The sequence below is a fragment of the Rhamphochromis longiceps genome, linkage group LG4, assembly GCF_057381845.1.
Source record: "Rhamphochromis longiceps isolate RC_006_pf linkage group LG4, R_longiceps_female_GT1.1, whole genome shotgun sequence".
In the NCBI taxonomy this organism is placed as follows: Eukaryota; Metazoa; Chordata; class Actinopteri; order Cichliformes; family Cichlidae; genus Rhamphochromis; species Rhamphochromis longiceps.
The window spans coordinates 14,890,971-14,916,928 of NC_140560.1; the positions used below are offsets into that span (position 1 = coordinate 14,890,971).

Genomic DNA, 25,958 nt, shown 5'->3' on the forward strand with positions numbered 1-25,958 from the left:
TTTATGTTAAATAAATGAGTGAAAAATGAGCCATTGTCCAAAGAAAAACTTTCAGAAAGCTGGAGAACTATTGCTCAAGACTGCACTTAAAAAATAAGAAAGTCTGGCTCCTTAGAAACTAAATATAAGGAAATAAGAGGTGGCTGAAGCGTTCTGCACAGTAATGCACAAGTGCAGAGCAACTATTTGATTTTCAGATAACGTTACAAGCACTAGAACATTCGGACAGAGGTGCCAGGTTGCACACCAAAGAGAAAGACATCTGGAAAACATGTTACACTCACATTTACAGAACTGTTTGAAGGACATGCACAAATGCTTTACTTAACCAGGAGGAGTCGCTCTTGAGAAGACTGTCCTGGACGGAGACCAGCAGGGCAATTTTTTTTCCTGCGTTTTAATAACTTGCTTGTGACTTTTCATTTTCTGCATAAGTATTGCAGATAATGCTCCACACAACGGTCAGCAATTAGCACAAATCTTTCTGACCTAAATGCACATTGGCCAACCTTTCTTAGACTGTAGCTCAGGGGTGTCAAATATACAGCCTGTGGGCCCTCCAAAATCCTGGAGGGCCCGGATATCCCAAGTTGCTGTGCGTTACTCATGGGCATAATATATGCTCTCGATCTGAGCTATTGCAAGGAACTGAAATATACTTTCGAAGTCTTTCAGAAGCTGTTGCTTGATCTTGATGGACTGAGAGCCAGTGCAAAAGTAACAAGTCTCAAGAACAGTATGTTCTAAAGATGTCACTTGTTTTGAGCACTAAGAAATTTTATTCAGATTGTGTTGCTTTGTATTTGGAAGTCCACTGGGAAAAAATGATAGTGTGGATAAAAAATGGAAGACACTAATTTTTTTCTATCTAGTTATTTTTAGATGTTATATTCAAGAAATGTGTCTTGACAGTTGTTGTACTACCCTGTCCTTAACACTTATCCTGCATTTAATCCTCAAAGAGATGTGCTGATGAATGAACCAGCATTATGTTAAACATGTTGACTCTGTTTCAAAAATTGTTAACCATTTTGAGTCCTGTATGTGTAAAATTAATCCTAAATGTGTTTACTGCATGAAAGTTTGAACACTGAAAGTTAACATTTACTGAACACTTAGTACAAATGTTTTCTAAGTGGATTTCTGGTTTATTTTCACTGTTTAAATATAAGGTGTTGAATTGCCTAAAGTAAAATATAAATTGTACAAACTGTACAAACAATAAAAAAAGTTAATTGCTTAAAAATGTTGAATTCATTCAATTCTTAAAAGCTAGTACAATAATAAAAACAAGAAAAAGCTAAAATTATGATGATAATGAAGAAAATCAGCTACTTAATATTTTAAATGATGAACTTAAAAAAAATGTTTTCGTAACTACTATCATTAATTACATAACACTTAAAAAACAGTTTTGAATAATATGGAAAAAAGTTGGAGAAACATAAATTTTTTGAGTAAACAAAAACATGTTTTTAAGTTACCAATTATTAAGTATATGGTAATTAAAATTACCTTTACTTATAGAGGAAAAGTTCATTCCTCTAACTCAATGTAGTTTGTTGGTTCAACGTAATTTCTACACAAGTTATCTTAACGCAAAAAGATTAATGGAAACTGTTGCGTTAATTTTTTTTGTTAAGCTTAAACAATAGTTTTTAGAGTGTGGGAGCCGGAACATGCCCAACGATTTGTCTAACCCGACCCATGTGACCCATTGTAATGTATGAAACATTTCAACATGAGGGGAAATGTCTGAGCATTTCAGACTGAGACTAGTTGTTTGAATCATTAAGACATGAAATACCAGATGTTTAGTTTCAAAAGATCTACATGTGAAATGTTTGTACCTTTCAAATGTGGTTTGATGGTCAATTAATTCAATTCATTTAGATTTTTAAAAAAGTTGATTCAAAATTTACTTGAAATATATCCACCACCTGTTTTCTTACTCGATCGCTGAACAAGAAATAATGCTTTTGTTTGTCTGGCAAATTTTTAAGGTAATAGGAGACGGGATTGTGTTTTTTTTATTTTGCAGAAGTTGATACAACCCCCTTTAAACATTATTACTTGTACAAAATAGGTTGTATGTGGCCCAAGAACTAAAACAATGTTTTCCACCCCTGAGCTAGAGAAAACAAACAAGTCACCTTAATATCTCTACAACTTAATGAGTTGCATAAATATGAGCCTTTAAATTTCATTTGTGTTGAAAAGAGCCACCATGCTCCACTGGTTTCTAGTTTTGCAACAGTCTAAGCCCTGGATCTGACAGTGGTAGTGCTACACTGACTGATATGACTGATAGGACAGACCAACTTCCCTCAAACTCTTAACTAAAAACGGAAGAAAACAGAGTCTCCTGTACTGGTAGATAATTAAAGAGAAACATGGCTGTCTACATAAAGCTGTTCTTAAGGCTCCGATGTGACCGACTCACTTTTAAACAGCTAAACAATCTCCAAGCAAAAATAACAGACCACCAAAGCTCTTTACAGATTCTTTACTTTGACAGATTCACTAAGTTAATTCACAGGGACTGTTTAAGCGGAGAATTTAAACCATAAATCAACCTACCTACCCTGTGCTCCAGCCTTAAGTCACCTGACCGCCTTTAGCGGCTGAAATAATGGATGCTCAACATACACAGCTCGCCAGAGGTAATAAAAGGAATAATAATAATATATTAAATAGACACGTTTGACTGTGATGGAAGAGAAAACTTTATTTAGAATATTTTAAAGTAAGGACGAGTAATATCAGTTTGGCTATTTTAGCATGCTAGCGTGCTCACAGTGATAACAGCCTAGCATCTTGTGTTAGCAGCCAAGGCCGCAGGGTGGAAACGTTAACTAGGACTGAGTATATTAGAGAACTGGGGATACAATACAGATAGTTAAACAAATACAATATACTTTTCATGTTTGAACAATATAATTACGTACATTGTACTAACATGATAGTATATTGTACAAACATATAAAGTATATGAAAGTTAGTATGAAAGTTAGAACAATAAACTTTTCACGTTATAACGTGATATACTTCTATTTTTCTTTTGCCTGGGTGGCAGCTCTGCGCTTGCGTAAAATATTGATATAGAAGTGCAGTATGTACTAAATTGTGTTGATTGGCATGTCTGGTTTAAAAAAAAAAAGAAAAAAAAAGCCTATGCACATTTAAACGACAGAAGTTGACCCAAAGTGCACAATAACACTCCAGGTCTCCGACAAATCTATTTTCAAAATACACGAAAAGCTGAAAAGTGTGTTTTGTTGTATTATTAATTTTATTGTTGTGGAAAGTATAAATCACAATCATTTCATGGTCATTAAAACGTGTTCAGAAGTGATGACTATTCATCATCTCATAAATCATGACACACTGCTCTTCCCTTCATAAGCTGCCTTTATGGGTTAAAAGAAACAATATTGGCCTTATATTTAATTGGTATGTGATCAATGCCAAAACGTAAGCAAGATTATTGAGGGACATTGGCCTGCAGCGTTTTCAGAATAGTACATAAATAGCTGCTGCTTATTATATGTTGCTTGGTAGCTTGATCTATTATAATAGAATTTATCTGCAAAAATAATAAAGCTTTAAGGTAAAGATGCAATAGAAAGTCAAATCCAAAGTGCAGTGAAGTAGATGTACTGTATGTTAAGCCTGGAGTTACCACTTGTGCTCACTAGTAGTACCAGCAGACATCCAGACAGAAACCCAAGATTTTAGATTTTTTTAAATTATTATTTATTTCCCTCAAAACAGGAAAAACTAAACTTGCCTCTACTAAATCATTCATCTATCCAGCAGTTTTTAGATTAAACATAAAATAAATAATAAATAAACAAAATGCAACACAGAGGTTAAATCCTAAATATTCACAGTAGGCTGTGCATTTTAAATGATCACAATCTTTTTCTCAGTAATCCAAACGCACCCCTGTGCGAGGCAAGGCAAATTATTGACTGACTATTCAAAATGTAAGATTTCCATCCATAGCAGATTCATGTGAATCGTAACTGCTGGCAGTCCTGAGCAAGTTGTAAACAAGTGCAAAAATCCTTCAAGTCAAAATAATTCAAGAGCGTTAAGGTTCACCGTGTGATTTCAGTCACATTCATTTTTTTGATTTTGTATAAAGTGCCATTTCTTCACAATTTTATACGAGGATTGCGAATGCTATAAATGAATTATGAAGATCTTAACGTGATACAAAACGTATCCTGGAGCAAAAATTAAACAGAAGTAACAACAACAACAACAAAAAACAAAATCCAGGCACCTGTTGGTCAGAGAAAAGAAAACATCATTCAAGTAAATTTAACTTCATTTTTAGAGTCGAGGTGACACATCCGAGTGGAGATCAGTGGTTTTCCTTTCGTTTCCACCTGTCGGCCCCCTCTCCTCCGCTCTCTTCTGCGCCATCTGTTCTTTTCTTGGACTTCTTGTGTTTGTGTTTCTTCAGCTCTCCGTCCTGCGGCTGCTCCGGGGTCGCCTGCCTTTTCTCTTTTTTCTGCCTTTTTTGTTTCCTCTCCTTCTCTGTCCTCTTGTCGTCTTTGCTGTTCCCCTGGCTCGCTGACGAGCCGACGCTGCTGCTTCGGCTGCTGAGCATCTCCCCTTCCTCCAGATCCTTCCCTCCACCGAACCAGTTTTCTACTCCATCCACTTTATAATCAGCCTCATGCTCCCACCAGGCACTTCCTCCCTGCACAGCCATCATCCCTCGATTTTCTCTCCCCTCTTTGCCTTCTTTGACGAATTTCTCAGCCTTGTTTGGTTTACGCTCTTCTTTTCCAGCTTTGCTCTGCATTAACCCCAAATGAGGGGAATATCTTTGAGAGTATCCAGGAGATTCAAAGGGGAGCAGGTCTCTGCCTTTACCCCGGCTGTGGGAGTGGTGTGTCCCTGGAGCTCTGTCTTTATTTCGATCACTCCCTGATGAATCTTGGTGGTTACTGTGGTAGTGGCTGTAGTTTTTATCTTTGTATCTGAGATTCAATGATGGGTCTCTGTGTGTTTTCTGTGCATCTTTTTCAGGCAGGTTGGGTTCCCTGCTTATTGTGTTGCTTTCCCTGTTTCTGGCACTGGTGAATTTCTTGCTGGGACAGGATGAACTCTTGTTGCTAGCCTGGCTGCCCCCGTATTGCAGATCTGTCCTATCTGCATTGTGTGATGTTGAGAAGGAGTAAAACTGAGAGGAGGTGGGGAGAGAGGCAGTGCGTTTTTGCTCTTTGTCCCCGTCTCTCCCGCTTCTTTCCTCTCTTGTTTGTTCTTTTGACCTTTTCCTCTCTTGTTGCCTCTCCCTCTCTCTGTTCCTCTGCCTGTCCATCTCTCTCCTCGTCTCCCTGCCTGCATCTGCAGACGTGGTGCTTACAGCTCCATCTTTGCCACTAGAGGGAGCCACACTTCTGTGTGACCAGGAGCAAGCAGAGTCTCTCTCTTTCTCCCTGCCCCTCTCTCCCTGCTGTTCCTCGTCACCCTCGGCTTTGTTGGTCACTGACGGTTGAGGCAGAGTCAAAGAAACACGGTCAGTGTGAACTCTGACTTTTCCTTCATCCTCCTCATCATCTCTCTCCCATGTTGATTGGGGTGCCTGGGAAATAAAAGTAAAAATACAATGTGACTCAGATGTCATGACTTTTTTTTTTTAAGGGAGTAAGTCATAGTAGCTTAAGCATCATTAGTTAATATTAATCTCTGGCACTCTTCCTCATGTAATCAGTTGTCCTGTCTCCTTCCCTTATGACAGGTGACTGTTAAAAGGGAGTTTTTCCTTTTTGAGTTTCTTTTTTTTTTCACTGCCACCGAGTGCTTGTTCACAGGGGGTTATCTAATTAGGGCTTTCTTTCTACTATTGTAGGGTCTTTACCTTACAGTATGAAGTGCCTTGAGGCAACTCTTGTTGTCATTCAGCACTATATAAATAAAACTGAATTGAGTGACAGAATGGTGGCACAGTGGTTGCCTGATACCAAGATCCTATATGTGAATCCACCATCTGGCCGGGGCCTCACTATGATGAGTTTGTATTCCGGTTCTCCGGCTTCCCCCCGCAGTCCAAAGGCACGCAGTTAGTAGGGTTCTACATTGGTTGGATGGATGAACTTAGGTGGTGGATGCTTATATAACCTCGGCTGACATACACACCTGAACGTGTACCAGCTCCGTCCATCTTTCTTGGGTGTATTTCTCCAACGTTTTCACCACTGTCCTCCTCTGATGACTCTCTTCTTCACGGCTGCCCAACACACATAGACAAGATTAAATATCACAGGTAATCTAATAAAAGAAGATATACAGCTGCAACACTAGATCTCTTTAGTCTTTAATTGCATCCTAGGATGTTGTTCTTTAGTCTTTGTAGATCCCTGAGGAGAAAATTACGTCCTGTGTTTTATGTGTTAGGAGCAGTGGGCAGCCACCCTGCAGAGACTAACTCGAGTAACAAGCCAGTGACTCAATTGAAGACCTGAGGAAAATTAAACTAGCATGTTTTAACAGTGAGGAAAATCTGAGATCCAAGAATGCATGTGAATGTTAGACAAGGTGCTTGCTGTGAAGATGTGATAAACAAATAGCAGCCGAGCTGGTGGGAAAAATGAAGATAAATTGATTAAGACTGCAAATTCTGTGCAGCTCTGATAGGAAAATATTTCCCTGACTGTTAAAGACCAATCCAGGGTATTATGTTCTTATATTACAGGTAAAACAGTGTTGAACTTAATTTACTTATTAATTATCTAATGTAAAAAACCCCAAAACTATAGTAATCTAAATGGCTGTTCAGATACATTTCGGGTTTTCTACCTGCTTCCACTTTTTCCAGTGAAAGCAAATACTGTTGTTCTTCGTTTAGGAACAGTTTAAACTGAATACACACGTTTAGGTTCAGCAGTTGTGTTCAGACAGAAAAAAAGACATGACGATGTCACCACAACTTGTAACAACTTGGTAAGGTCTGAAAATGTACTTTGATCTAGACTTTGAGAAACGCAATCATATTTTATTACCAGATCAGATAAGATAAGATTATTATTTAATCTAAACATTTCTTGGAAAATGCAGCTACAAAGATTAAAATGAAGACAGTTAAGAGAAAAAAATGAAAGCAGTAATGTTCTGACCTGCCATCACCCAGCTTGGTGTTAGGTCCATCTTGGTGGCCTTCATTTTTGCTCCTTGATGAGCTGAACCTCAATGTACCTTCCTCCCTCGTCATCATCTCGACACCTTCCTTTAGCTCGTCCCTCCACGCTTCTCTGTTTTCTTGCTCCTTCTGCGAGTCTCCCATCTCTTGATCTTTGTCGTCCTCTCTCAAACTCTCTTCTTCCCCCTTTCCTGTCTCACTCTCCTCCACTCCTGTGAGCGCACAGTGCCATAAGTCTAATTCCCCCTCGTCTTCATCGTCTTTTCTTTCTCTGGTGTCTTCCTTCTCTCCTGCCTTCGTTCCCTTATCATCTCTGAAGGTAAATTTGTCCCATGTCAGTCTTTTTTCTCCCTCACCTTGTATCAGTTTGTCTTCAGAACGGTCCTCCTGGTTTCTACTGGATTCCTTTTCATTTAGTTCACCTCTGTTGACCCTCTGCGCCTCCTCTCTATTTTCAGGGTAATTGATGTTTTCCTGCGCCTTCCCTGTAACCTCGTGTTTTCCATTGTTCTCCTCTGTCCTTTTGCCATCCAGGTTGATGTTGATGCTTATCTTCATCTGCGGTTTCACCTTCATCCCTTCCTCCCAGATGTCTTTTGCTGTCAGAGGCCATGTTTTCTTCTCTGACTTCTTCTCCATTTTTTGCTTCTCTTTGTCAAGTGGTTTCAGGAATTCACTAAGACGGTTTTCAGGCTTCTCTGCTGTTTTCGTTTTCAGGTGTTTGCCACTTTGCATCTCACCAGAAAGACTACCATCCCTTTCATTCTTCACCAGATCCTCATTCTTTCTTTTCCTATTCTTCTCTGATCTAGAGTCAGGAGTTTTGCTGCCTCCAGGGTTTTCTTCTCGCTCTTTGCTCGTCCCGTCTAGCTCTTTGTTGGGTTTTGCTTTGTGCTGTCTCTTCCCATCACTAAAGTCTAAATCTTTGCCTCTTTTCCAGCATTCCTCTCCTTCTGAATTGCTTCCTATGAATTTTCTTTCAGGTTGGTCTTGTTTCAGGACAGTTTGGTCTGAATCTTTCTGTACTGGCGTACTATGCTTGCAGGCCTTTGGTTCACTGCTGTGCCTCCTTTTGTCCTTTCTGCTGTCATCTCTAGAGCTTTCAGCATGAGGGGGCGAAGTCTCCTGTCCACTGTCTTCAGGTTGTTTCTTCTTCTTCTTTTGTTCATGTTTCAGTGGGCTCGACTCCTCCAGTTTTTTCAGTGGTTTATTGCCTGTACTCGGTCCTTGCAGTTTCATTTCCATGCTACTCTTTGAAAGCGTGACTTGTTTATGTCTTGACTTCTCATTGCACCTCTCAGTAGATGCTCTTGGCTGAGCTCTGTCTTCAGATGGCGTGGAGCGACCGTCACTGGACGACTGAGATGGAGGTGATCGGCTGTCATTAGCCTTATAAGACATAGAGGAACTGCTGTCACTGCATGACTGAGATGGCGTGGAGCGACTCTCGCTTGAAGAATGAGATGGGGGAGAGCGACTGTCACTGGATGACTCCGACGAGGGGGAGCAGCCATCCATCTCAACAGGGCATCTATCTTGTGGTTGGTAGCAAGAGTTTAAGCTGGCTTGTGATTGATTTCTGCTTCTGTCTGTGCTCACCCACTGAGGGGGAGGAGGAGGAGGAGGAAGACTGAGTAGGGGAACAGGCAGCTGGTGGAGCTGGTGATAGCTGCTGAAATATTTCTCATACCACTCTTTGTACTCATTCTTCCACTGCAGGTAGCACTCCCTGTCCAGCTCCAGGCTGTTTGCTCGACTTGTGCACGTGTTTCTGGAAATACTGTCTTCAGAGCGTGCCGCTTCCTTCCCTGAGCGTTCTCCCCGCTTCCTGGAGTGGTTGCTGCTTGAAGATGACTTCTTGCTAAGATGGCGACTGTGATGGCGGTCCTTTCTGCCTAATAGAGACTTGGACCTGGAATGACGAGCCCTTCGAGGTGAAGACGACGAGGACGGTGTAGGTGAGCGCGAGCGTTTATAACCGTAGGTATAAGAGCTAGGCTGGCGAGAGCGTGTGTGCAGGTCTCTCTGATGAGAGTAGGGAGAGCGGTGTCTAAAGAAGAAGAAAAAAAGAAAACACAAGACAGTTTTCACTGTATGGAAAATACATGGTTATTGGTTGGTGGGTGTTATTAGGTGGTTGTGGAGGAGTGGGTCGCTCACTAACAAGAAGGCCCCTTCAGTCTGTACCCTTGGGCAAGTTACCCCTGAGGTATGTGTTGGAGTGTGTGTGTGATTATTAGAAGGTGGAAACAATGGAGAGCTACAGGTACTCTGGCATTTACCTGAATGACAGACTTGACTGGAGGACCAAGAGTGATACTGTGAACAGGAAGGGAATGAGCAGACTCTACTTTATGAGAAAGCTCTGATGTTGGAGATCTTCTACCAGCCTGTGGTACTGATAGAAGATCTCCATCATCATGAGTGGTACTGCTATTGTCTTCTGCTCTCCACCACAAACAACCCATCTCACCCACTCCAGTCTACACTACTGAAGCAGGGGAGCTCTTCTTCCCTCAAACTAATTCAACCCCACTTCCATAAAGAATGCTTCAGGAAATCATTCCTACTGTTCTCTTAGGTTTATACTGTACATACTATTTTTAATGACATTTGTACTACTCTACATTTGTACTAAATGTTTTTATATTATTTATTTACTCCACAAATGTAATGTGAATTTTCAGGTTTTTAAACATAACAATGCTGTTGGGTTTTTTTTGCTCTGTATTTGTCCTGCATGTTTTTAGTATACAAGTCAGTTTCTGTCAGTCCTGAAGATTTTCAATTCAGGATGGTGCAAAACAGCAAAATGCAAAATACTGTAAATAACATTTCTGTAAAAGGGCCACAAAATACCTTGATCTGCTTCTGGAGCGAGAGCGAGACTCAGAGCGGCTTGAAGAGTGAGAGTAGGAGCAAGAGGCCTTGGTTGTAGAAGACTTTGAATGTGAAGAGGAGCGTCTGTAGCCAGATGCTCTTTGAGGTGACCTGAGTGACAAAAAGTGACATGTAAAGATATAAAATATACATTATGTTCAGTTCATCATGTACATCTATAGGATAGTATAAACATAATGCTGTAAGCAGGTACACACCTCTCTTTTTTCTTTCTCTGATACTTGTACCACTCCTGGGGAATGAGGCGAGGGATGGGGGAGGAGGTGGTAGTAGAGGAGCAAAGGGATGGGATAGGGGTACCCTGGGGGGCTGGAAGGGTCCAGATGGGTGTGGCAGGTGGGTATCCAGGAGGGTAAGTGCTGTGCAACTGTTGAGCTGATAAGTACGTGTGAAAAAGTGGGGAGGGAAAAAGAGGTGGTGGAGTATTTGAATATGAAGAGGAGGATGATGTGGAGGGGATGGTAGAAAGCTGCTGGGTATTAGATTCAGTCTTTCCTCCAGTGAGACAAACCAAAGATGAAGAAGAGCTATAAGGAAGGTACATGAAAGGTAAAAGATGTCAGTGTTTAAAGAGTGGAAAAAGGAAAATACAAACCCCTAACTCAGAAACACACACTACCGACCTCTCCAAGCTGACTGAGGATTCAGGGTATACTGGGGTTGCACCTGTTGATTCAAAGAAAAAGTGTTTTTTTCCCTCATTATTTCCTGATTTTAGTGACATTACTGGCATGTGTCTAAACACAAGGTTAACAGTAGGGAATAGATTATCACACACTGATACTGTTTATTAGTCACTCACCTGAGCAGGAGTGTTGATTCTCTTGACTGACGCTACCTGTCAGAGGCTGCTCTGCTGCTGGAGTGTCATCATCCTAAACAGACACAAATGCCACAAGATTTCATTAAAAAACACAAACAAAAAAACGTTATTATTGAGTGAGAATGACTGTTCCTGTATGAATGACCTCACCGGTGTTATGGGCTGTGACGGTGGATCAGTCGGATCTTTGTTTGAAACCTTTCCAGACAGGGCAGCACCTGCTGAGTCACTGCACATCTTTCCTTCAATCTCACTGAGTAAATACATCACAGTCAGCACAACATGATCGCAATCATTTAAATTCTCCTCATTCTTACCTCTTTAGCAGCACTGCAAAGCTGTAGCTACAGTGAAATTACTCCTTTTTTATAAATGGCAGCGCCAGCTATTTTAAAACCCTTTGATTTTAAGTTGGAAATACAGTAGTTAAATTCACAGTTTATCGTTAGACAACGGAGCGTTACTTCATTGTCAGGCAACACTAGGAGCTCCCAAACAGCTTTAAGTGTGTTTTCACTGCTGTCTGGCTGGAGTGGGACATCTTCAACATCCTCAAATATTATGAAGATCGTCCGCAATGTGGATGTAGAAATACCCATGTAAAAATCAGTGTAATATTATACATACTTCTCAGATATTTCTAGCTGGTTTTCTAGAGGCTGGAGGGATGTGCCTGCTGTGTCATTCTCAGAGGCTGGGTCTGTAGTTGCAGGTTGAACCTCAGAGACTTGAGACTGTGGTGGTATATTTGCAGTCTTTAGATGATCCAGAAGAGAGTCCTGAACAAGGGGTATACCAAGAAAACATTGCAGAGATCAAAATCCAGTGGAACAAACAAGGGAGCATGAATGCTAAGGAAGATCTTTGTAAAACAGAATCCCAAAGCTTAAATGATTATTCGTAATGATGGCTAATTTACTGGGCTGATCTACAGAATTAAATTAAATTAGATGTTTTTTTTTACGATTGCTGTGCCACACATAAGACGAGTTAACTTATAGAGCAAATTAACAGCAAATGGTGAAAAAACAGAGGTATTTTACTCTTGCAACAGCAGTAGAAAACAAAGTTTTCTTAGTTTTTAGTAACTTTCTAAGTTTACCACAAATAGATCTTAATTGAATCGAGTCCTCATCAGCTCTGTCGCTCTCTTTGTATTTTGTCTCTCAGGTTAAATACCTTTTGGACAGCTTTTTATTGCTTGTTAACATAAGTGCAATAAAACTTAATATGCTGTTGTGAACTTTATTACCATTGTTTTCTCAACAATTTCTTCTTGTGTGCTACACTCCTTATACGATACAGTGCACACACAAAACTAGAAACCGGGTAAGAAGAAACTATCATGACTGCAAATTAAAGGAAACTGCAAGAGTTTTAAAAATGATTTTAGTCATAAATATGAATTTAGCATTTCAAATTCTTTTCATTTGTCCCTTTAAAAAAAATAAAGTTAAGGGATGATGTTAAATCAAGTCTAATGTTGCCTCTTCTTTACAGTGAGAAAGGTTATTAATTTAATAATAGTACTGGAACTTCTTTTCAGTAGATACCCAAAGCTGAGGTGTCTGTATCAACATCAGGCCTGAGAAAGTTGGATCACTGCACCTCAATTTGGGAAACATTTCATCAAAGCCAATAAACGAAACCAATAATTTACAATAGAGGAATATAGTACATTAGGACTGTGCGACATGGCAAAATATATCAAGTGATGATATTAAAATGTCTATTGTTCCTTTAGATGACGCTTTGCAATAGTCACCCCGGCACCACAGGAAGGACCAGCCAAAAAACATCCGGGTTCTCATTCCTAAACGAGGGGCTAGAGCCATCAGGTGCTCAAAATAAATCTCAGAAGAAGAACAGTGACCATTACAACTTATATTTGTAAATATATAGAAAATATATAGAAGCTCTTATATGACTGCGTGGGGTCATTTAGTGTGTGTTGCTACAGGTTAACATAAGGCTGATATTGATATGTTAAAAAGTACTTTTGATTTGGTTATTATATAAAATATTCACTGAATTTACAGAAAATGCACTATACTGTGATTTATATCATTATCAGGATAACAGATGACTTATATCAGGATATGAGACATGTGTACATGCATGTTTCTTCTTTGGGCAAATACAGAATGTTGCAGAGACCTACCAAAGGTCTTACCCTGAAAAGAAAACAGTAATTATATTATTTGCAGGTTCTTTATTTTTCCTGCCTGCCAGATGAAACATATTATTAAAAGGCTCACCTGCTGGCTTTGGGATGACTGCTGAGGTTTCTGTGGCTGGCTCTGCATGGGCAGAGGGGGCGGGGTAGGGACAGAGGGGGCTGGAGTTAGATTTTGAGACTGGGATGTGGCTGGTTTTCTTTTCAAGCTTTTGTCTTGTCCTTGTTCTTTCTTAAAACTGTTGACAGCCTGTGGTGGGAGAAAAATGGATGGAGAGCAAAGTGAATGCTGAATACTGAATCTTCTGGTGTGACGTTACAGATCAACAATACAACATTAACTGTACCTTGAAAAAGAAAGCATTATTACAAACATTTAATCTATAATATATAATTATTATCACTCTGTCAATTCACCTGTCTGAGAAATTTATTGGCTATCAAGGTGTCAGGAGAGACTTCTAATTGTTCGCAGGTGGGACAGATATGGTACTCTGATTCCAACAAGGCAGTGCGAATACCTGAGTGAGAGAAAAGGAGATTAAAGAGCAACCAGAGCACTGTTTATTTGTACAATAATGTGACACAGTCCTACAGTTTGAAGCAGTGCCGTGCTTTCACTGTCGAGAGTACAGACTGTACATGCACTTGTGTTTCTGCTGCTTTTGGTAGGCAAAATTTGCACATTTTTGCTGAATCTGTGATACACTTAAACATTTCTACAATTTTGTACTTTGTGTAATTAAATTTTTGAGTTAGTAAGAACTGGATATATAGATATATTAGGTTCAGGTGATTAGATGTTTAAACTATTAATTTATCTTATGTGTGTGTAGCAGACACTCACATTCATCACAGTAGCTGTTTCCACAGCAGGGTATGACCACGGCATCAGCCAGCAGTTCATTACAGAGCAGACAGAGGAGCTCGCCAGGTATGGGATCATCCTGGTCTTCAGACTCGGGCTCCTGTGCAAGGAAGGGAGGTTTCTCCTTCTTGCCAATAGCATATGCCTCTCTATGGACAGAAAAAAGTACATGCACATTTACTTTTGTGTCCAACCCACTGTCATTATTGCACTTTTCTGTTGCGCTGTCTTATGTTTGTATCGTTCTGTTCTGTAGGGTGTTGCACTGTCTTTGTTTTGGGTTTTTTTTTGCAATTCCTGCAATTTTTTTTCCACACTTGCACTTTATGTAGTCCTGTGTTGATTGTCTTTTATATGTAGCACCATTGTCTTGGAGGAATGTTGTCTCGCTTCAATGTGTACTGTACCGCTGCACATGGTTGAAATGACAATAAAGCCTCTTGACTTTTATTTATTAACAGGATGCTTTTAACTAGATTTACTTCAACTGGGTACCTTTAAGAGAAGGCTGTTAATTTGACATTTGACTTAAAAAATGGCTACTAATAAGCCAAAAGTATAGAGCATGGACTGAAAAGGAGGATATCTATCTATCTATCTATCTATATAAAATACAGCTCTCTTTCAAATAACGACTCGTTACAACAGTGGTATGCAGAAGAGCATCTCTGAATGCACAACATATCCAACCTACCTGCCACTCCTGTCAGCTGAGAACATGAAACTGAGACCAAAGTTCACACAAGCTAACCCAAATTATAAAATGGAAGGCTGGAAAAATGTTCTTAATGTGTTTTTCTAAGTTTAGGTCTGCATCCATCACTACACCCAAATTTCTCGCCTGGTTTGTGGTTTTTAGGTGTATAGATTGAAGTTCTCTGGTGACCTGTAATCGTTTTTCTTTGGCGCCAAAGACTATTACTTCAGTTTTGTTTTTGTTTAGTTGGAGAAAATTGTGGCACAACCAGTCATTAATTTCCTCAATGCATTTACCAAGAGCCTGTACAGGGCCTCGGTCTCCTGGTGACATTGTGGTATATATTTGTGTGTCATCTGCATAGCTGTGGTAGTTTATTTTGTTGTTCTTTATAATCTGTGCCAGTGGGAGCATGTAAATGTTAAACAGAGGGGGTCCCAAGATGGAACCGTGGGGAACTCCACATGTGATACTTGTCTGCTCAGATGTGAAGTTACCTATTGATACAAAGTATTTCCTGTTTTCTAAGTATGTTTTGAACCAGTTTAGTACAGTTCCTGAAAGACCTGTCCAGTTCTCCAGTCGTTTGAGTAATATGTTGTGGTCAACTGTATCAAATGCTGCACTGAGATCCAGTAAAACTAGGACTGACATTTTTCCACTGTCTGTATTCAGACATATGTCATTAAACACTTTGGTCAGAGCAGTTTCAGTGCTGTGGTTCTGTCTAAAACCTGACTGGAAGGCATCATAGCAGTTATTCTGTTTTAAGAAGTAACTGAGCTGTTGAGAAACTGCTTTTTCAATGATCTTACTTAAAAATGGGAGATTTGAGATCGGCCTGTAGTTTTTCATTTGTGTCTTGTCAAGATTGTCCTTTTTCAGTATAGGTTTGATTACAGCAGTTTTTAGTGGTTCTGGAAACACACCTGACATTAAGGAAAAGTTGACGATCTGTAACAGGTCTGACTCGAAAGTCTTTGAGACCTTTTTGAAAAAACTTGTTGGCAGGACATCTAAACAGCAGGAGGAGGAGTTCAGTTGACCTAAGATGTCCTCCAGGTCTTTGCTGTTAATCGGGTGAAACTGTTTGATGGTGTTTAAACAGTTTTTCGGTGGACACAGTACATATCCTGGATCTGCTGTTGATGTACCAACTGCTTGTCTAATCTTTTGGATTTTGTCTGTGAAGAATTTGGCAAAGTCATTGCAGGCCATGGTTGAATGAAGTTCAGCTGCCACTGGCACAGGAGGGTTTGTTAGCCTGTCAACTGTAGAAAATAAGACCCGAGCATTATGGCTGTTTTTAGTGATGATGTCAGAGAAGTAGGACCTTCTTGCACTCCTCAGTTGTAAATAAAATGGAAGGCTGGAAAAATGTTCCCTGTTCTGATGAGTCTTGATTTCTGCAGCAATATTTGAATGACAGGGTCAGACCTTAAACTTAACAGCTTGAAAGCTGCCTTGTATAAACAGTTCAGGGTGGTGGTGTAATGCTGTGGGGGATATTTTCTTGGCACACTTTGGGCCACTTAGTATTAAGTGAGCTTTGTTTAAGTATAGTTGCTTTGTTCCATATTATTGCTGACCATGTCTGTCATGACCACAGTGAACCCATTTTTTGATGGCTTCTTCCAGTAGGATAATCCACCTTGCCACAAAGCTCAAATGAGCTTAAACAGTTTTCTTAGCCATGACAATGAGCTCACACAATCCAGTAAAACACCTCTGGCATGTGGTCAAACAGCAGATTCACATCATGGAAGTGCAGTCGACTGATCTGCAACCTAATGTGATGCTGTCATGTCAACGTGGACAAATCTCTGAGGAATGTTTCCAGTACCTGGTTCAATCTATGCCACGGATAATAAATGCATTTCTGAAGGCAAACTCTAAGAAAAGTGTAAATAAATGTATTTCCTAACGGTCAAACAAAAGAAACATTAATAAACACACACAGTAACACTTTAATTAACACTCACGCATCTATGGCAGGGATTGCATAGCGCCCACAGTTGGTCAGCTTGGCGCCTTTAATGTTGGGATCATCCACTTCGACCATGAAGGAACGTGGGATGCCCGTGCTCTTCTTTATCCTCACAGGTGCCTCAGAGTTTTTATCCTGCTGTCAAAGACAGAAACATCTACATTTAAAGGCACACATTCCAGCTTTATATTTAAAAATAATAATTTCTTGTCTGGTAGACCATCTTTGCATGATTGATATGTTAAATAAATCCTCAGCCATGAATCCTCTAGCTGAAACAAGATACTCTGATTGCCTCATCCTTGCAAACTGAAGGTTTGAAAAGCAGATGGGTGAAGCTTTTGTGCTCACAGCCAGAGGTATCTCAGTGAGATGACCATATTAGGATAACTCGCTGACGTAATATGGAGCCAATAGAAAAAGAAACTGCACATGTGCTTATCTCATTATCTGGAACCTTGGCCGTTTTTAATATGTTGGCTAAATAATAAATATAACAGAAATCCAGGAAAAGCATTACAGATATCTGAAGTACACGTGAATACGCAAACACTATCAGCACTCAAAGAAATTATACATTTCTACATTCTTTACTCACCCAGGTTTATTTTTCAATTCACGATTTGTACAAGTAGCTAAGTCACTTAACAGATACATTATGGCCTTACCCCGCTGGAAGGACAGTTCCTGATGTGGTGTCCTGGATTTCCACAGCGATAACAGGTGTAATTCGCAGAAAGGACATTGCTGGGTTTTGTGTTTAAACTGGAGAATAATAGGAAGAGCCGAGTGAGAATGTGTAATGTAAAAAAGGACATCAACCAATAAAGAAGGAAGACGTAAAGAGAGATATGAGAACATGAGAGGAGTTTAAGAGATGGAAACTCGACAGTGTGAGGATACATGACTCACTTCATGGGGTCATAGATGGACTGATTTATCATAACTTTGATCTTATCCTCCTCTGATGCATCCACATCAACCAGGTTAGCCATCTGCATCTAAATGCATGACGTGCAGCATACACAAAGACGTCGTTTGAGGATCAGTGTTCAGCTTGGACTGAAGCATGTAAACCAAGATAAACTTGCATAACAGAAATAGAAAATAGCATTACCTTGGAGAAAAAGGACAGGGCTCTTGTCGAACTGTGATCATCCATCTGTTAGAATTAAACACAAAAAAGTTTCATAAAAGTAATCATGACGGCCGCCCCCGGTTACCCAGCTTGTGGAAAAACATTGAAATTGTTTATCCAAAAATGTCTGAAAATAAAGTTTGAGGTTTGACATACAAGCATACACAAAACAAGACATTTGAGCTACAAACCTTTACCCCAAACTGGGCTAAACCACAATTCAAAGTTTTAGTTGTTACTTTCAGTTTGTTTTACGAAATCACAAGTGTCATTTAAATGAACATAAAATTTGCATCAGCATCCATCTGTGATTTTCAGTGTGACTGATCACTGTCCACACAGCTCACACTGCATTTCTCCAAACTCTTGAATTTAAAATGTAAAGAAAACTTTACAAAGCATCCTGGGAATGTACACTTGTCCAGCCAGCGTTTTTCTGTCTAAGCATCTATTTATGTTATCCTCCTCTACTGTGCTGGAACAGAGGAGCAAAGAAAGAAATCCAAACTGTGTGTGTGATAGAGGCCGTGAATTGTTAGACAGGAAAAACCTGTTTAACAGGTTCTGGTTTAGTAGCCTTTAAATGGAAACACTGTAGAAACGCGCATGCAGAAACACGCATGGCCCCAAGAGGATTAATCCTGTGAGCTTTACCAGCTTGAAACGGAGACTTTTTGCTAAGACCAGAATGTCTCTGTTGGACTGTTGTGAAAGTTTTTTTTGCAGCTTTCAGAGCTGTAACTGCTTTAATGAATCTTTAGCCTCATGTAGATCAGTAGTTTGATTTGTACAAATATTTGGCTGATAGGCCAGAAAGCATGCCAAATAGGTATATTAAACTAAGATAAAGATAAAACATCCCTGAAGTGAGCCTTTAGCTGAAGCTCCTACTATAAAGAGAAATTAAATACACCAGCATGGGAGTATACTCATTACTTCAAAAAGATATGCAACATTTCCCCCCCCCCAAAAAAGGCACATACAGTACACATATGACTCAATGTTCAACATTATGAAGGTCAAAAGATGGTACTCTGAAACATCCGTTTCGCTCTGATATCATCATTTAAGCACGTCAGCTGTAATAATTTATACCCAAGTTATGCTATACAGGAGCTGCTGATGTGAAAGGGGGGGGGGGGGGGGGGTAGCTCAGTAGGTAGAGTGGTGGCCCCATGATCGGAAGGTCGGGGGTTCGACTCAACTGAACGGCTACCCTGAGGTACCCCTGAGCAAGGTACCGTCCCTACACACTGCTCCCTGGGCGCTGCATTGGTGGCTGCCCACTGCTTCACTGGGTGAATGGGTTAAATGCAGAGGAACTATTTCCCTATGGGGACTAACACATACACATTAAGAAGTGTTGTGGCTACAATTCTTTGTTAATGTAACACATTTTTGTAAACATCTAAAAAGTCCAAATTCACACTTACACCACTTACAATGTAATTTATAGCTAAAGCCGCCACTTAAGCCTTAAAGTTAATGACACATTTAAAATGCAGCATGCAAGTTAAAAAGAAACACCTCCTGACTGAACTACATGATATTGTTAATGTGAATTTCAGGTGATGTCTTTTTGGTCTGCAGCTCTCTGTCTCTACAGCTTTGATTCCCAATACCAGTATTGTGCAAGCCGCCCAGCACGAGGAATCCAGTATAAAATGGGTGGAGTGGCCCTATAAGCTTGTTAAACGGCCAGTGATTCCATTGTCTTTTCTCTGTGTAGAAGTGTGTATTAGCGTCACTCTTCACAGTGAAGAAACACATACTCAGTACATAACACAGCTTGATATAAATAACTTTATTGGTAGAAAAAAAAAAACAAAAAAAAAAAAACAACAACACAAAATTAAAAAGTCTGTCCAAGTCAGTCCAACAGACTCAAAAGACTAAGAAGAGTGGCAGACACTTCTCCTACTGAGAAACCAAAGAGAGAAATCAGGTCAGTGCACACCAGTTAAGACTGCAGCAAGTGAAAGCTTGACTTTACCATCTTTAACTGAATTACACACAAGACCGCACTATAGTGTTTTAGAATGAAATACTTACAATGCACAGCTTGGTCCCTGAGGAATGAGCTTCTTTTGTTCTTGTTATAGATCAGAGACTAAGCCTTTTTAGCTGTTGCTTTAGCAGTCGATGGCATTTATTACTTAAAGGCGTGTAACATGACATGGCTATACAACTCTAAATCTGCATATTTCTTCACTTAAAGGGTGTCTTCTAATAACGCTGTCCATTACACCAAGGGAGTGATTTCAATTATGGTGGTTCTAAATGAATCACATTATAAATACTCAGTAAGAATTTGAAACTTTACAGCAGCCTGATAAATTAAAGTTATGCAGTATTTGCCCAGAATTGATAGAATTTAGACCATAAAAAGTGCAAAAGTGGCTTCTGGATGAGGCACAACTGGGCAGTGCCAGCATCATTAAACAGTTGGGTTTATCAGCTGTGAATAGCTGGCCTGCATGATAATGTTTGACCCACCCGCGCAGCTCCACCTCCCACAGACAGATACTGAACAATCTTCAACAATAGACGCTGACTGGTGACACAGCAGCTTGATAACATAACAGTTGAGAATATTTATTTAATAAAAGTGAGCACATACGACCTGTTTAATTGTAAACTTTTTTTCTTTTTAAATGTTTTTTTTAAAAAACTTTTTTTAGTCAGTTATCTTCAAGCACTTAAATTGTTATACTGCGATTGTAAAATACATGATTCCCATCAGCTTTGATCCATTTAGTCTGCTTAATTAAAGAAAACGATGCATGTCACATGTATTCTATGTATTATTATTCTTTGTTATAAAATGCAGCATGCCATTTTTAAAAGACACAGCCTTAAAAAAAAAAGTGCGTGTTTTGTGGAGCTGAAGGCAAAGTGCTGTGGGATGTGGTTTGGCTACATACTGCTCTGCTGGCTCCAAAGGCGTGGTGAAGCTGGACCTCTGATCGCTCACTGAAAAACAACAAAAAAACATTTTTAAACCTCCTCTACGACAGTGTGAGGCACAGATTTTTTTTCCCCTGACAGAAGTCAGTTGTCCATATCCAAACAGTCTTTGATGTGAATTAAAGAGCACTTTTAAAAGCTGCTTCAGTGAAAGTGATGGATAATGAAATCTACAACGGAGTGCTTTCTTTTGTTCAGAAAAGTGCAGACAAAGCAGGCAAATCAGGTTACAGCAGTGTGCATTAAACAAATCAAGAAGATATCTTCCTGCAGTGACCTTAAAATAAGATTTCTGTGTTTTTCCATACAGAGCATTACCTGCCGAGGTGCACAGCAGGGACAGTAGCACACAGACATAATTTTATATATCAAGAACAACAATCCTGAAAGCTGCCTACTTGATTTGCCTACTCACACTGCTGAAGCTCCACATTGGCCTAAAAACAAACAGAACAGGAATGCAGAGTTTGTCCCCTGTGATTACATTGGAAATACCCCAGGAAGGCAGTTCTTGATGTCCACTCAACGCAAAGGGCAATTTCTGAAATGCCAGCAAAGCACATGGGCACCTGTGAACAACTAGCAAAACTGAAAAGGCTGAATATTTTCTGTCTCTGAGAGACACATTGGGAGCGTTAACACACTCAGAAGAGTGCATCAGAAGAGCTAATACAAAGGTACATAGAGGCTGAAGTTCAGTTCTGGTGTTGTTTAGATCTGATGGAACAGAAAACAGTGAATCAAGTCAGAGCTTGAATGATTCATAGGTCAGCATTAAGGGGCTTACCAAAGCAAAACCACGCCTCTAAGAATGATCAAGGATGAGGACTGGACTGAAAATGAGTAAAAAAAAGCAGCCAATGTCCAAGGAAAAGCAGTGAAAGACTTTCAGAAAGCCTTGAATTATTGCTGAACACCACTTTAAATTAAATAAATAAATAAAAGTCTGGCTCCTGGGAAGTAAAATATACAGAAATGACAAGATTTGGGAAAGTGTTATATGAAATGAATAAGCGTCTTGAGGCAACTGTTGTGATATGGCGCTATATAAATAAAATCAAATTGAAATTTAATTGAAAGATGTCAACATTGACAATTATTTCATTTGAAAATATCCTCATATTGAATTAACAACAAAATGTTTACACAAAGTTAGAACTGGGACATTTTTTAAGTCTCTGGGAACTATTAACCTGCATTTGTACACGCAGCAATGAACCACATGCTCAACAATAGTTTTCTTGAGCACATGCAGTCAGTTCCACTCCCTCGTCTAGAGATTTTGCTAGATTACAAAAATCTTTTAATTACATTAATTACAGAAGGTGACAAAATCCTAAATTTTTTTGTACATCTTATGTTGAGAAATACTGTTGAGAACACTATTGGCCAAAGCATAGCACGCCTTTCATTACAGAATATTTTCTAAATTAGATACACTTGATATTTGTTTGGACAATGTTGAATAAAAACAAGGTATGAATGATCACTGCAGTCTGTTTTTATTTACATTTTAAAAAGTGTCCAAGCTCTTTTTAGAAACATAATTAAGAATGATTGTGATTTATTGTTGTTTTTTGTTCGTGTGTTATTGCTTTGAGGATAAACAAGTCCCCTCATGCAGGTGGAGAGCTCATTTTCTGCTTTTAATCTTGTTGGCAGTGTTACGCCACCAATTAGCCCTAATTCCTCTCACCAGTCTGTAGGGTGCTGACACGGCTAGTCACATGACCGCCAGTCTGTTCCAGCGAGGTCCTGCTTTCCAAGCATAAAACCCACAACACTGCTGGTTCTACTGCGTAAGCCTGACCAGTGATTTGGGTAACCACTGAGTTTGTCACCATGTAGTTTCCTCAGAGTATTTTCTCATGGTCATGTCATGCAAAATCCTCAAAACTGAAATGGCCTCTACCAGCAAACCAGTGCTTTTCATGAACCACAGCAAAAGCTTTACAGTCAATGACAAAATACAGCAAATTAAGATAATTTTTCTTATTAAAATTATGTTTTTTGGGGTCAAGGTAGACTCTTATTAGCTTAACTGAATCTTTAGCTAGTATCCACTGCTACCCCTGGCTCTTGATAAGTCCTCTTGCAGTGAAATCTCAAAACTGTAGGTAAAGCTTTGGATTCCAGGTTGTAGCTTGCTGAGGCAGGGTGGAGCCTTTGCTATGGCAGGGACTAATAACAGTGCAGGAAATCAGATGGCAACTCCAAAAATATAGACTCACTTGTTGTGGGTCTTGCTGCTCGAGCTGGGGATCCGTCTGACGATGACAGATGAACCTTTGGGGATCAGACTGTCACTGTCAGTGTACTCTGAGAGGGAGAGATGAAGATAGCGAGGCTTTAAGGGTAATGATTAGCTCACCAGAAAGAATCTTAACTGGAATCTTACAAAACGAAAGAAGATAAAGAGCATAAGATTAGGTCTCAACTTGACTGACAAGCCCAATAGGTAATAATGTAAAGTCTAATGTAAAGTGCTGGGATTGCAACAAAGATAGACTTATCCATTTGTGAAAAATGTCTGTCACAGCAGTCAGCTTCCCCAGGTGACATTTTGTCTGACCAAAACACCATAATCCAAAGATTTTCATTTATCATACTACCACCACACTACCACAAAAGATACCCTTTAAAAAACAAAACAAAGACAAACAAAACTAAACAAACTACCCATAATTCCAAACGCCTCCACCCACCAGGAGCAGGTGAACTGGAGAATACGGTCCTGGGTCAGTATCCCATACAAACTGGCTTGAGGTGTTGTGACAAAGACAAAGTCCACCCAAGACGTTGATATAAATTAAAAATAATTTATTAAACACATTTTAATTTTCTGTTCTTTTCCAGCATTGAGCCCTCATAACTTCATGAAAAGCTTCTGATTGCTTGATGACATGCTCTGTTACCTGAGCCACAGCCGCCCCACAATAGCCAAACATCCCAATGAACTTGTATCACCCTCATGTGCAATATTCACAACAAACCTGCTCCATTACACTTATTTGATCCACCCCCATCCTCTTACAAAGTTCATTACATATTTAATCTATTTTTTGGCCATGTTTACTTTTTTGTTCATGCCACAGTATATGACAGCAAATACTCTAATAGCTCATTCATGTGCATGTGCATCTGGGAGCTCTTAAGCATATGGTAATGAATAAAGAGGTGCTCCTGTTCCACCTTTGCTATTTTTAACTCAGGCTTCCCCTGAGACTTGCACATGCACTGACAGGGCTCACCCACCACCACCGTCAGGCCTCACGATTAAAAGCACGAGGCGTAAAAGCGGCAGGAATGTAGCCCATTCATTAGGCCCTTTTGTCCTAGCTTGACTTTTCTGGACCCCCCCTCCCTGCACTGTTTAACCTGAAAGAGGTGACGCAACGCTTACCTCTGTCTCCAAACAGCTGTGATAGCAGGACCACGCGCTTTCCGACAAAGTTGAAGACGTTGACTTCAGTTTAAACAAGCTCGTTATCAGTGCACACATGTTTTATTACCTTCTTTGGTCTGCGCGTTTGTGATCTGCAGGTCGCAGTCCCCGGCTCGGAGCTTCTCCCTGCCCATGATCTGCCTCTTCAGCTCATTCAGCGTGATGTGCACGCCATCAAAAACCACCGTGTCGTAGCTGAGTCTGGAGGAGAATTTATAATGAATGTGAGCCATGATGAGAAAAAAACCTCCCTCAGTCCAAAGTTGACTAAAATCCGACAGCTGACAGCTTTTCTGCGATGCCAGGAAACCTGCACTGTGCCAGTTGCTATGGGACTACAAAGTTAGCTAGCTGACGTTAGCAGCCGGTGCACCGAGCGATAGCGGTTCAGTGCTAACAGGCTGAAGCGTCAATTAACAAGTGCCTCACGAAAAGTGGCTTTTACGTGATGACATGACCCGACGTCTGCTCCGACAGCCACAGAAATTCAAATAAAAGCGCCTTCAGTCGGTTTCGAGTCTATTTTGAACTTTTATTCGCAATAACGTTGCTCTCGATCTCGAGGAGTTCGCTGACAGAAACCACCAGCTGTTTCCACCAGCAACGGCTCGTCAGCACAGGGCACGCTCCAGCTGATGGCGCGTTCACGTGACACCCCGCAACTTCCGAGCCTCCAACTTTACGCCAGCTCACTCAGCCGTGCGTGGTGATTATAGAGCTAACAAATCGCACATTTTCCTAACGCTTTCAACGCATCCAAATAAAACGCTTCTAATTGCGCAATACCAAAGTGAGTATTGCGCAGATAGCAACGAGGGGAGGAATAGTGCAGCAAACTCTTCGTTTCGTCCGTTAAATCGTTAAGAAAGGCATTTTTAAAAAAAAAAAAAACGAAAAAAAAAACATCAAATCACTCTTTGCCGAATGTAGTTATTCTAACCAGTGCATATGTAATTTCACCAATGCCATGTTTTGTTGTTAAATAATTAAACATTTCTTTAATTATAATATTATCTGTAAAATCTTTGCCGTGAGATATCCTGGCACAATTCTTAGTGAGGACAGCGAGAATTTAAGCCTGCTACATCATGTCTAATCATAACTATGTTTTGTAGCTGATGAAGATTGGTTATACCATAACGTTGTAATTTAATAAAATAATAGTAGGCTAAGTGAGACAGTGTCTTGAGGTTAGAATTTAAGATTTGTCTTTTTAAAAAAAAAAACTTAAAAAAAAACAACGCTCCTATGAGCACTTGTCATTCATTTGGGTCTGTCGTGTCTTTCTCAACTAGTTTTGCCATCCAAAATATTTGATTTGATAACTTAAAATCTCGAGTTATTTTCTTAATTTCTAGTTATTTTTTCTGAAATTTGAGATAAAATTGTGGCAGGAACAAGCGTCCATACATTAAAGGGTGAGTCCGTGTTCTTGTTGTTTCTTAGCGTTGAAGGGCTGTTTTTGCCTTGTCACTTGAAGGCAGCATTTGCTTCCTTACAGTAGTTCACCTGTTTTTGGCCTAAGGGAGTGTCAAAGGCAGACTCGAATTCCTTTGAAAATTGCACGATCACTTGTCCAATTCTTTTTTTCCTTCCTTCTTTTTAGTTCTTTTTCCTTTCTTCCGTCTTCTTCTTCTTTTCTGTAAACTAGGTCCCCTTTCAACATAACCAATATCTCCATTAAAGAAAAACAAAGAAATAAACAAACAGCAAAAAACAACAACAAGGAAGTAACACAGAGGATGGAATAAAATCACATTATTTATATCAAGTAAGACTACACATCAGGCACCATTGGGT

General features: G+C 39.8%; 1 protein-coding gene across 2 annotated transcripts; it reads right to left on the reverse strand.

The window, feature by feature from the left end:
* Positions 1-2,811: 2,811 nt before the first annotated feature.
* Positions 2,812-24,790, reverse strand: LOC146671264 (uncharacterized). Of its 2 annotated transcripts, none has more exons than XM_085403470.1 (19): positions 24,226-24,790; positions 22,945-23,032; positions 20,671-20,719; positions 17,726-17,770; positions 17,521-17,609; positions 17,277-17,373; positions 16,604-16,743; positions 13,904-14,073; positions 13,474-13,577; positions 13,139-13,306; positions 11,508-11,659; positions 11,031-11,133; positions 10,860-10,932; positions 10,681-10,723; positions 10,255-10,584; positions 10,016-10,147; positions 7,134-9,206; positions 6,157-6,247; positions 2,812-5,602 (listed from the first exon to the last, which is right to left on the reverse strand). In XM_085403470.1, the coding sequence occupies exons 1-19, from the start codon at positions 24,389-24,391 to the stop codon at positions 4,373-4,375; spliced, it is 5,343 nt and encodes a 1,780-aa protein (XP_085259596.1). In that variant the 5' UTR covers positions 24,392-24,790; the 3' UTR covers positions 2,812-4,372. The 2 variants fall into 2 exon arrangements, with proteins under 2 accessions (XP_085259596.1, XP_085259597.1); XM_085403471.1 differs by having other exon boundaries at positions 3,137-5,602; positions 16,604-16,746; positions 24,226-24,483.
* Positions 24,791-25,958: the final 1,168 nt, after the last annotated feature.